The sequence below is a fragment of the Bufo bufo genome, chromosome 11 (genome assembly GCF_905171765.1).
Source record: "Bufo bufo chromosome 11, aBufBuf1.1, whole genome shotgun sequence".
NCBI classification, from domain to species: Eukaryota; Metazoa; Chordata; class Amphibia; order Anura; family Bufonidae; genus Bufo; species Bufo bufo.
Genome location: NC_053399.1, coordinates 46,135,578 through 46,149,135, shown reverse-complemented (window position 1 = coordinate 46,149,135; position 13,558 = coordinate 46,135,578). Strand labels below are relative to the sequence as shown.

Sequence of the window (13,558 nt, the reverse complement as noted above, 5' to 3'; positions counted from 1 at the left end):
CCCTTTTCCCACCATTCCTATGTGGTAGCAGTGTGCCTGGTGCATATACCTTATGGCGGGGGTGCACTCTGCCATGGTATTGAGCCCCATTTTTATTTTTGTTGTTGGTGATATTCAAGGCTTGGTTCGCACTGTGTATTATTAGGCTTTTTTTGGGGGTGTGCGTTTGAATACCCGAATGTTTACCGTGAGGCAAACGGAGGCCCTGACTAGAGATGAGTGAAGTATTCAAACTAATTCGCTTTATGACGAATTACTTTGTCACAAAGCGCATTTCTTTGTAAGTAGCGGGTGCAATGACTGAGGGGCAATTGCGCCGCCCCGTCATTGTAGCCCTCAATGCAGCTACCGATGCCCCAATTGGCCGCACGGGGCAGCGGTAGGAAGCGCGAGCTTCCGGGTTTTTGCGCATTTAGATGCCGTGATCTCACTTAAGGCTACTTTCACACTAGCATTATTCTTTTCCACTATTGAGTTCCGTCCTAGGGGCTCAATACCGGAAACAAACGCTTCAGTTTTATCCTAATGCATTCTGAATGGAGAGCATCAGGATTAGTGTTGAGCGAACTTCTGTTTTAAGTTTGGCGTCTAAAGTTCGGCTTCCGGTTAGCGGAGAATCCTGATATGGATTCCGAATTCCGTTGTGGTAGCGGAATCAATAATCGGCCATTATTGATTCCGTTACCACGGACCACAAGGGAATTTGGAATCCATATTGGAATTCTTCGCTAACCGGAAGCCGAACTTAAAACAGAAGTTCGCTCAACACTAATCAGGATGTCTTCAGTTCAGTCCCTTGACAGTATTTGGTGCTGCGGTATTTTCTCCGGCCAAAATTCCGGAATGCTGGATCTGTCATTAATTCCCATTGAAATGTATTAATACCAGATCCGGTACCAAGTGTTCCGGAAAACCGGATCCGTTTTCCTGGTATGCGCATGCACAGACCTTTTAAAAATGCGAAAAAAATAAATGACACCGGAGAGACGGATCCGGAATTTCAATGCATTTGTCAGACGGATCCGTCTACAAATGATATTCGTTTGCATACGGATTTTCGGCGACGAAACTGCCTGCTGGATCCTCACAACGTAAGTGTGAAAGTACCCTAAAGCATTTAAAGTGAACCTGTCACATCCTAAAAACATCCCAAGCCGGCAGCAGTACCTTAGAGCAGCGGTCCCCCAACCGCCGGGCCGTGGAGGATTGTTAGCCGGGCCGTGGAGGATTGTTAGCCGGGCCGCGGCGATCAGGGCAGTCTTTAACTCTGTACTAATGAAGCGCTTCCATTATGGAAGCGCTTCATTAGTACAGAAGGACCAGGGAGCAGTGAAGGATCTGTACTCACCGCTTCCTGGTCCTCGGCTATCGGCTGTGCAGGGCTGCGCACAGCGTGAGGTCTCTCTGTGACCTCACACTGTGCGCCGCTATACACAGCCAGCCGACAGCAGAATGAAGAGGATCGCGATGGTGACCAGGAGCAGGAGAGGTAAGTGTTTTTTTTATTTTATTTGCACTGGGGGCTGATGGCTGACATGGGGGGCTTATGGGTTGGCTGACATGGGGGGCTTATGGGTTGGCTGACATGGGGGGCTTATGGGTTGGCTGACATGGGGGGCTTATGGGCTGGCTGACATGGGGGGCTTATGGCTGACATGAAGGGCTAATGGGGGGGGGCTTATGGCTGACATGAAGGGCTAATGGGGGCTTATGGCTGACACGAGGGGCTAATGGGGGCTTATGGCTGACATTGGGGGCTTATGGCTGACATGAGGGGCTAATGGCTGACATGAAGGGCTAATGGGGGGGCTTATGGCTGACATGAAGGGCTAATGGGGGCTTATGGCTGATATGAAGGGCTAATGGGGGGGGCTTATGGCTGACATGAAGGGCTAATGGGGGCTTATGGCTGACATGAGGGGCTAATGGGGGGCTTATGGCTGACATGAAGGGCTAATGGGGGCTTATGGCTGACATGAAGGGCTAATGGGGGGGCTTATGGCTGACATGAGGGGCTAATGGCTGACATGAAGGGCTAATGGGGGGCTTATGGCTGACATGAAGGGCTAATGGGGGCTTATGGCTGACATGAGGGGCTAATGGGGGGCTTATGGCTGACATGAGGGGCTAATGGGGGGCTTATGGCTGACATGAAGGGCTAATGGGGCTTATGGCTGACATGGGGGGCTTATGGCTAACATGAGGGGCTAATGGGGGGGCTTATGACTGACATGAGGGGCTTATGGCTGACATGGGGGGCTTATGGCTGACATGAAGGGCTAATGGGGGGCTTATGGCTGACATTGGGGGGGGGGTGTATGGCTGACATTGGGGGCTGATAGATGGCTAAAGGTTTGGGGGTTGATCTGAGCCATTGGGGGTCTGATCTGAGGTCTGATTAACATTGGGGGTCTGATTGCTGGTCTGACCTGAGGTGTAATGAAAAATATTTTTTTCTTATTGTTCTCCTCTAAAACCTAGGTGCGTCTTATAGGGCGAAAAATACGGTCCAGTGCAGCAGAGACCATAGTCAGTTTATATAGTCATTATATAGTGTTATATATTTTAATATGCACCTTTGTGTTTTGTTATGCGCGTGAATCAGTCGGCCCCGCCCACCCCCTAAGCCCCCCCCCAAACCGGTCCCTGGGAAAATTGTGTTGCATGAAACCGGTCCTTGGTGCAAAAAAGGTTGGGGACCACTGCCTTAGAGTACCCAGCAGCGTGTTTGTAACGATCCTTTTCTTCCAGCAGGTAGTTAAGCAGAAGCCGCACACACATATACAGTGGCAGTGTACAGAACCACACACACATACAGTGGCAGTGTACGGAACCGCACACACATACTGTATACAGCGGCAGTGTACAGTACAGCACACATATACAGTGGCAGTGTACAGAACCACACACACATACAGTGGCAGTGTACGGAACCGCACACACATACTGTATACAGCGGCAGTGTACAGTACAGCACACACATATACAGTGGCAGTGTACAGAACCGCACACACATATACAGTGGCAGTGTACAGTACCGCACACATACAGTGGCAGTGTACAGTACCGCACACATACAGTGGCAGTGTACAGAACCGCACACATACAGTGGCAGTGTACGGAACCGCACACACATACTGTATACAGCGGCAGTGTACAGTACCGCACACATACAGTGGCAGTGTACAGAACCGCACACATACAGTGGCAGTGTACGGAACCGCACACACATACTGTATACAGCGGCAGTGTACGGAACCGCACACACATATACAGTGGCAGTGTACAGTACCGGACACACATATACAGTGGCAGTGTACAGAACCGCACACACATACAGTGGCAGTGTACAGTACCGCACACACATACAGTGGCAGTGTACAGTACCGCACACACATATACAGTGGCAGTGTACAGAACCGCACACACATATACAGTGGCAGTGTACAGTACCGCACACACATATACAGTGGCAGTGTACAGAACCGCACACACATATACAGTGGCAGTGTACAGTACCGGACACACATATACAGTGGCAGTGTACAGAACCGCACACACATACAGTGGCAGTGTACAGTACCGCACACACATATACAGTCGCAGTGTACAGTACCGCACACACATATACAGTGGCAGTGTACAGAACCACACACACATACAGTGGCAGTGTACGGAACCGCACACACATACTGTATACAGCGGCAGTGTACAGTACAGCACACACATATACAGTGGCAGTGTACAGTACTGCACACACATATACAGTGGCAGTGTACGGAACCGCACACACATATACAGTGGCAGTGTACAGAACCGCACACATATACAGTGGCAGTGTACAGTACCGCACACATACAGTGGCAGTGTACAGTACCGCACACATACAGTGGCAGTGTACAGAACCGCACACATACAGTGGCAGTGTACGGAACCGCACACACATACTGTATACAGCGGCAGTGTACAGTACCGCACACATACAGTGGCAGTGTACAGAACCGCACACATACAGTGGCAGTGTACGGAACCGCACACACATACTGTATACAGCGGCAGTGTACGGAACCGCACACACATATACAGTGGCAGTGTACAGTACCGGACACACATATACAGTGGCAGTGTACAGAACCGCACACACATACAGTGGCAGTGTACAGTACCGCACACACATATACAGTCGCAGTGTACAGTACCGCACACACATATACAGTGGCAGTGTACAGAACCGCACACACATATACAGTGGCAGTGTACAGTACCGCACACACATATACAGTGGCAGTGTACAGTACCGCACACACATATACAGTGGCAGTGTACAGAACCGCACACACATATACAGTGGCAGTGTACAGTACCGGACACACATATACAGTGGCAGTGTACAGAACCGCACACACATACAGTGGCAGTGTACAGTACCGCACACACATATACAGTCGCAGTGTACAGTACCGCACACACATATACAGTGGCAGTGTACAGAACCGCACACACATATACAGTGGCAGTGTACAGTACCGCACACACATATACAGTGGCAGTGTACAGAACCGCACACATATACAGTGGCAGTGTACAGTACCGCACACACATATACAGTGGCAGTGTACAGAACCGCACACACATACAGTGGCAGTGTACAGTACCGCACACACATATACAATGGCAGTGTACAGAACCGCACACACATATACAGTGGCAGTGTACAGAACCGCACACACATATACAGTGGGAGTGTACAGTACCGCACACACATATACAGTGGCAGTGTACAGAACCGCACACACATATACAGTGGCAGTGTACAGTACCGCACACACATATACAGTGGCAGTGTACAGAACCGCACACACATATACAGTGGCAGTGTACAGATTAGAGTTGTTGCGATACCAAATTTTTGATTCGATTTCGATGCCATAAAAAAGTATTGCAATACTCGATACCATTCTATACCACGCGAAAAAATAAACAAAAAAAGCCACTGCGTGCTGTGATTGGACAGCGCTACAGCCACATGATGCGGACCCACTGCGTCCTACCTAGCTCCCCCGATACCACCCTGTCCACCCTGCTCTCCGCCCCCGGGTAACTCCTTCTGGGGGCAGCCATGTGAGGGCAAATACCCAGGCGCCAGGACAAAATTCCTGAACGGCAATTTATTGGTTACTTCTCCCAAAAACATATCAGGCTATCAAAAAGTTCTATGTACCACGAAATGATACTGGTCTTTCCCTTCTAAACCCTGCAGTGTACCCAAACAGCAGTTTACATCTACATTTAAAGGGGTTTTCCAGGAATTAAGTAAATGAAAATACTTCAATATTACTTTATTATAAAAATAATCCCAAATACCTTTCATTAGTTAGAATGACTCTTTTGTCTGGGGAGCAATCATTAGGAGAAATAAAATGGCCGCCGTACTATTAGTTTACACAAAACCTGTCCTAATCACACAGCAGGACAAGTTACTTCACAACACTGAAGTAAAGAGCTGCCTCATCCTCCTCTCTGCTCTGCTTGTCAGGGATTATGATCCTGAATACTGATGATCAGTAGTGATGGGCGAACATCGGCGGGCCCCATTCACTTTAATGTTTACAATATAGAAAAAACTCTAAATCGCACATCCTCATTCCTATGCTTTTGATATAACGACTGTATAAAAATACAGCATGATATGGCGGTGAAGCACTATTATCAATGTGTTGCTGTGCACTATTAGGAGGCATTAGTATACAGTTTGATCAAAGAGCATAGGCCCACTTACCACGACAAGGTTGCCTCTTCAAGTGGGGACCTACTCTAACTTTGGCGCGGTACCGTGCGGCGACCATCGCGTCTCCACGCCGCTCCAGCAGGCAATGGGACCCAGCAGTCGCACGGCACCCTCACCGTGCGGCAGAGCCACCTAGGCCCCGGGCCCCATCACTCCACCAGCACGGCACAAACGCAGCGACGGCCACCGTCCAGCACCACATAATGTGAACAGGTGCAAAGAGCTCACCTGGTCACAGGCAGCCTCTCAGGAACTCCAACCGAGAGGTGGTAGGAATTTATAAACCCTTTGCAGACTTCTGCTAATTAAAAGCACCTAGGCCGAATGGGGAGGAGTGCTGATCCAGAGGGGAAAAAAAGGGAAATAGAATATACAATGTTTACAATATAGAAGAAAATCTAAATCGCACATCCTCATTCCTAGGCTCTTAGCTTCCAGGCACAACAGCCGCAGCACAGCTTAGCAACGTCACACCTGGCCCGTCAAATAGGTTCTGGGGGGTGCAATGGAAAAGGCGGTAGCAGTGGAAAAGGAGGAGTCAGCCATGGAGGAGGAGGAGAAGAAGAGGCAGGCCTGCATGCAATCTGTGGTGGTAACACCAAATCCACACGGGTGCCACGGGTTACATGCTTGACGGCCGTCAGAATGTTCACCCAGTTGGCAGTAAAAGTTATGTACCTTCCCTGCCCATGTTTGCTAGACCACGTGGCTCTGGTCAGATGTATCTTGGCACTGACACTGTGTGCCAGAGATATATTCACTTGCCGCTGAACGTGGCCATATAGCTCTAGGATGCCCTTCTGGGAGAAATATTTCCTTCCGGGGACTTTCCATTGCGGTGTGCCAATGGCCAGAAATTTTCTAAAGGCCTCATAGTCTACCAGTTTATATGGCAGCAGTTGGCAGGACAAGCCAGTGTTCAGCCGTTGGGCAAGAGGGTTATCCGGCCTCAACTTTTTACGCTCAAACATTTGGGCCACGGAAGCCTGCCTTCTGCCAGATGAATGCGAAGGTGGAGTGGAGGACAAATGGGAGGAGAAGAGGCAGGACGTAGAGCACCGGGAGTGTGGCTTTGTGGGTTCTGACGGCGTTTCTCCCACTGGGCTTGGTGATGGGAGGCCAGGTGCCTTCTTAAAGCGGTCGTCCCTAGGTAAGTGTTGGGCTTACCGCGACTTATGCGTTAACAGCACAGGCTGCAGATGGCAACACTATTGTCAGCAGCTGACATGTTAAAAAAAAGCCCACACTGCGGAGCCATGTGCCGGCGTCCTGAGAGCGCAAGATGTGACCATGCATGGTGGATGGCTCGTTCCAGATACATTTGCAGTCTGCTTTTTGCCTCCTGTGCACTGCGAGTTCTGCCTGCTTCTCCTCCCTATCTGCTGCTCCGTCTCTCCCTCTGAACTCCCCTCCTCTTCCTCTCTTGTGGGCACCCATGTGACATCCATCGACACTTCCTCATCATCACCTTCACCACCACTGACATTAGAGATCTCCGGAGTAGGTAGCAACAGCGGAGACCACCCTCCTTGGGCTGATCTGGGTACTGTCTTCAGACTGCTGGGTGGCGGCCATTGCTACCTCCTCATCCGATTCCAAGAATGGCTGCCCATCGGTAAGGTCTGGAAATGGATGGGAAAATAATTCCTCTGACTCGAATGGAGAGGCTATGGTGGTGTCTTTGGGGGTGCACACAGCAGAGAGTGAGGAGGGTGCAGATAAAAAGTGTAATACCAATCGATCAAAAAGTCATAAGCACCCCAAAATCATACCAATCAAACCGTCATCTCGTCCCGCAAAAAAATTAGCCCCAAAAAATAAAAAAACCTATGGCTCTCAGAATATGGAGACACTAAAACATGATTTTTTTTTTTTGTTTCAAAAATGCTGTTATTGTGTAAAACTTAAATAAATAAAAAAGTATAGATATTAGATATTAACACGTTCGTAACGACCTGCTCTATAAAAATATCACATGATCCAACCCCTCAGGTGAACACCGTAAAAAGCCTTTTTTTTGTCACCTTACATCGCAAAACAGTGCCATCCACGGATCCCCTCCATAACAGTGCCATCCACGGATCCCCTCCATAACAGTGCAATCCACGGATCCCCTCCATAACAGTGCCATCCACGGATCCCCTCCATAACAGTGCCATCCACGGATCCCCTCCATAACAGTGCCATCCACGGATCCCCTCCATAACAGTGCCATCCACGGATCCCCTCCATAACAGTGCCATCCACGGATCCCCTCCATAACAGTGCCATCCACGGATCCCCTCCATAACAGTGCCATCCACGGATCCACTCCATAACAGTGCCATCCACGGATCCCCCCCCATAACAGTGCCATCCACGGATCCCCCCCATAACAGTGCCATCCACGGATCCCCCCATAACAGTGCCATACACAGATCCCCCATAACTTGTCTTTTTTTTACATTGTAATGCATAATTTTAATAATTCTGTAACTCCTAAATTTGTTTTAATATAGCCTTTGAACAAAATTTTTCAAGTAAAATCATATAAACCCCTTTTTTTTGTCATTTTGGTGTTTTTTCCAGATTAATCGATGAAATTATCGACAACTAATCGATTATTCAAATAATCGTTAGCTGCAGCCCTAATTGCAGACCTCAATCAGTATTTGGTGGAAGCGGGTATATCAAACCCCTTAAGGACTCAGCCCTATTTCACCTTAAGGACTTGGCCATTTTTTGCAAATCTGACCAGTGTCACTTTAAGTGCTGATAACTTTAAAACGCTTTGACTTATCCAGGCCAATCTGAGATTGTTTTTTCGTCACATAGTGTACTTCATGACACTGGTAAAATGAAGTCAAAAAAATTCTTTTTTTTTTAATAAAAAAAATACCAAATTTACCCCAAATTTGTAAAAAATTGCAAATTTCCAAGTTTCAATTTCTCTACTTCTATAATACATAGTAATACCTCCAAAAATAGTTATTACTTTACATTGCCCATATGTCTACTTCATGTTTGGATGATTTTGGGAATGATATTAAATTTTTTGGGGATGTTACAAGGCCTAGAAGTTTAGAAGCAAATCTTGAAATTCTTCCGAAATTTTCAAAAACCCAGTTTTTAGGGACCAGTTCAGGTCTGAAGTCACTTTGCGAGGCTTACATAATAGAAACCACCCAAAAATGACACCATTCTATAAACTACACCCCTCAAGGTATTCAAAACTGATTTTATAAACTTTGTTAACCCTTTAGGTGTTCCAAAAGAGTTAATGGCAAATGGTGCTAAAATTTCAGAATTTAGATTTTTGGGCAAATTTTCCATTTTAATCCATTTTTTCCAGTAACAAAGCAAGGGTTAACACCCCATATGTGGCTGTAAATTACTGTACGGGCACACAGTAGGGCGTAGAGGGAAAGGTGCGCCGTATGGTTTTTAGAAGGCAGATTTTGCTGGACTGTTTTTTTTTTGACACCATGTCCCATTTGAAGCCCCCCTGATGTACCCCTAGAGTAGAAACTCCATAAAAGTGACCCCATCTAAGAAACTACACCCCTCAAGGTATTCAAAACTGATTTTACAAACTTTGTTAACCCTTTAGGTGTTGCACAAGATTTAATGGAAAATAGAGATACAATTTCAAAATTTCACTTTTTTGGCAGATTTTCAATTTTAATATTTTTTTTCCAGTTACAAAGCAAGGGTTAACAGCCAAACAAAACTCATTATTTATGGCCCTGATTCTGTCGTTTACAGAAACACCCCATATGTTATCGTAAACTGCTGTACGGGCACACGGCAGGGCGCAGAAGGAAAGGAATGCCATACTGTTTTTGGAAGGCAGATTTTGCTGGACTCTTTTTTTTTTTTGACACCATGTCCCATTTGAAGCCCCCCTGATGCACCCCTAGAGTAGAATCTCCAAAAAAGTGACCCCATTTTAGAAACTACGGGATAGGGTGGCAGTTTTGTTGGTACTAGTTTAGGGTACATATGATTTTTGGTTGCTCTTTATTACACTTTTTGTGAGGCAAGATAACAAGAAATAGCTTTTTTGGCACTTTTTTTTTTTTTTTTCCTATTTACAACATTCATCTGACAGGTTAGATCATGTGGTATTTTTATAGAGCAGGTTGTCACGGACGCGGCGATACCTAATATGTATAAAAATTTTTTTATTTATGTAAGTTTTACGCAATGATTTCATTTTTGAAACAAAAAAAAAATCATGTTTTAGTGTCTCCATAGTCTGAGAGCCATATTTTTTTCACTTTTTGGGCGATTATCTTAGCTAGGGTCTCATTTTTGTGGGATGAGATGACGGTTTGATTGGCACTATTTTGGGGTGCATATGACTTTTTGATCGCTTGCTATTACACTTTTTGTGACGCAAGATGACAAAAAATTGCTTTTTTTACACCATTTTTATTTTTTTACGGTGTCATCTGAGAGGTTAGGTCATGTGATATTTTTATGGAGCCGGTCGATGCGGACGCGGCGATACCTAATAAGTATACTTTTTTTATTTATGTAAGTTTTACACCATGATTTCATTTTTGAAACAAAAATAAAATCATGTTTTAGTGTCTCCATAGTCTAAGAGCCATAGTTTTTTCAGTTTTTGAGTGATTATCTTGGGTAGGGTATGATTTTTGCGGGATGAGATGACGGTTTGATTGGTACTATTTTGGCGTACATGCGACTTTTTTTATCACTTTTATTACCTTTTTTGGGAAGTACGGTGGGCATAATTTAAATTTTCTCATAGTTTTTATTTTTTTCTTTTTTTGGCGTTCACCGTGCGGGGAAAGTAACATGACCGTTTTATAGATCAGGTCGTTACGGACGCGGCGATGCCTAATATGTGTAGTGTATTTTATTTATTTATTTTTTATTCAGTGATAAATGTTTTTTTTTTTTTTATCTTTTACTTTTTTCACTTTTTTTTTACCCAGACCCACTTGGTTCTTGAAGATCCAGTGGGTCTGATGTCTGTATAATACAGTACAGTACACTATATAGTGTATTGTACTGTATTTTACTTACACTTTGAACAGATCTATGCCTTTAGCACAGATCTGTTCAGCACCATGGACAGCAGGATGCCCTAGAAGGCGTCCTGTTGCCATGGGAACCTTCCCCGTCTGCCACAACTGAGCAGACGGGGAAGGGTAAGGAGGGGGGCTCCCTCCTTCTGTGACCCCATCCTGTCTAGGGGCTGCAAAGGCACAGCAGCCCCCCGATGGGAGAGGGAGGGAGCTCCCTGACCCTGACTGTTAACCCTTTCCATACAGCGGTCAATGTGCTGACACTCTGGTATAACCACTGGACGCCGGCATAAAATCATTCAGGGGTGCAGGGGGGGGTGAAAAATCTACATTTTGGGCATTTTAAAGTTTCTGATCCCCGCGGTCAGGGACTGCAGGGATCAGAAACTGCAGAAAGCGCTGCAAACCGCAGGGCTGAATTGACCCCCCCCCGGCGTTGTGACAGGATGTCCGCTGAATGATTTCAGCGGGCATCCCGTTCCGATTAACCCCCGCGGCGCCGCAATCGCATTTTAAAGCCATGACGTAGCGGTACGTCATGGGTCCTTAAGGACTCGGGAAACATGCCGTACCGGTACGTCATGCGTCCCTAAGGGGTTAATCAGTATTTTTTGGAAGCAGGTATATCGCACCCCTCAATCAGTATTTTGTGGAAGCAGTTTTATACAACCCTTTAATCAATATTTGGTCTAGGACCGGTGTATCGCAACCCTCAATCTGTATTTTGTGGAAGCAGGTATATCAAACTCCTCAATCAGTATTTTGTGGAAGCAGGTATATCTCAGGCCTCAATCAATATTTGGTGGAAGCAGGTATATCGCACCCCTCAATCAGTATTTTGTGTAACCGGGTATATCAAACCCCTTAATCAGTATTTTGTGGAAGCAGGTATATTGCTCCCCTCAATCATTTTTTTTTTTTTTTTTGGGGCAACGGGTATATCACACCCGTTGCAAATAGTTGTCCCTCTATATACCTGCGAGTAGTATAGTGGGACATGTTTCGTCAAACTCAAAGTGACAGGTGCCCTGCCCATTTTTCACACCATAACCCCTCCCAGAAATGCCCTAACCCCGCCCAGATCCGCCCATTTTTCTCCCCTCGCCGCCCCAAACCACGCCTAAATGCCTCCCACTTTAATATGATTTTCCTATCATTTTATATGGTTTAATATAAATTTTATATCAAAAGATAAGCTTTTTATATCACTTTATATCCCATTTATAACATTTTGATACGGTTTTATACCACTTTTATGGAACTAGCGACGTCCTGGATTTGTCTGTTTTAATACGTTTATAGTCTTAGAATTTTTGTATAAAATTTTTATAAATTCAGCAGGAAATAGCTCACTCGACGGCGATAATCCACAACTATCAAAAAATATAGATATGTCGTCAGGCTGTAATATAATTAAAATCCAGTGTCTTCCCCGCTTATACAAATTGTCCGTATTTACAATGTAGGCCGCTGGGTGGTCGATGATTTTATTTTTAGGTAATAAATCGCACGGAAATACACCTTTAAATATGCAAAGCGTGAAAGTCTGTTTTAATAACACGTGTAATTTCATAATTATTCATTTTTATTGAAAATCATATAAAACTTCCTTTCTATTATTTATTTCAATAATGTTTTCATGAACTGAATACACAATCATGTTAATAGTGTTTACAACCGGCTCAGCAAATCTAATTTCAGCTCTGAGATTTCCGCTTTTTACTAGCGAGAAATGACCGCCGGGTTCTTGATCCGGCGATAAATAAAATGCGAACAATGTGTAGCCGTTCAAAAATTCAGACCGGTCTGCGGATAAAGCGTTGTCAGCCTTATGCTTTCCCGAAATATGCACGAGCGACATATGTTCTCAAACCGCTGATTCGTCTTGGAAATTAGGTTGAAACGGTTTTGCGGGTATCTGTTGCTCCGATCCAAATATAAGGCCGCATAATTCGCATTATAACGGTTGTAGCACAAGAATTTCTTTGGTTATGACCTGAAAATGACGCGTTGTCCCAGAAAAAGATTCTCGTGGTTAGATATGCGAACAAATTTTCGTACTTCTCTGAATAAGGGCTCTATGCCGCCATAAGAGTCGACAGCTTTCGGCGTGTAGTACTGTTTTCGCAATATCTCGGCAATACCCGTCATTTTAGCAACTTTTTTAAGCAGCGTCTATCAAACAATGCGACCCAACTGTTTACGCAATTTTACCTAATCAAGATAGTGGATTTATTGTAAAAAGAAAAAAGTGGACTACATTTTATTTAAAAACAGTTTATGTAAAACTAATAAAAACATTACAAGACGTTGCGTACAAACACATTTTATATACATTCAAAGTAAAAAAAAGTATGTAAAACAAATAAAAACATTATAATGCGTTACATACAAATACATTTTATATACATTCAAAAGTGTAGCATCTTCAAAAGCTTCTAAAAAGAAACATGTTTTACCGGGGTACATTTGCCGCGCCAACGTAATAATCTGTAATTTATTACGAGGGTTCTTAAAAAGGAGCATGTATTTTAGTTTTAAATTTATGGTTTGGCTTTTCTTCCCTGAAAAAAATTTTTGGAACGAGATACATAATGCTCAAGTTTCTGTGGTGTACGTATTTGGTGAATGCGTTTTGCATTTCAAGATTTTCACAAGCCGCCTCCATTAAATCATCAACGACTGCCATTTGATATGCCTTTTATATATTGGCGTGCCCGGACATGTCCAAAAG

The 13,558-nt window shown here is 44.9% G+C and overlaps 1 protein-coding gene across 1 annotated transcript in view; it reads right to left on the bottom strand.

Moving 5' to 3' along the window:
- Nucleotides 1-12,347: 12,347 nt before the first annotated feature.
- The window catches only part of LOC120981453 (polypeptide N-acetylgalactosaminyltransferase 16-like), a 39,026-nt gene continuing 37,815 nt past the window's right edge, over nucleotides 12,348-13,558 (bottom strand). The window contains exons 11-12 of the mRNA XM_040410993.1: nucleotides 12,434-12,437; nucleotides 12,348-12,370 (exon numbers count right to left, since the gene is read on the bottom strand). Of these exons, the coding sequence (XP_040266927.1) occupies nucleotides 12,348-12,370; nucleotides 12,434-12,437 (27 nt within the window). The remainder of the gene's footprint in view (nucleotides 12,371-12,433; nucleotides 12,438-13,558) is intronic.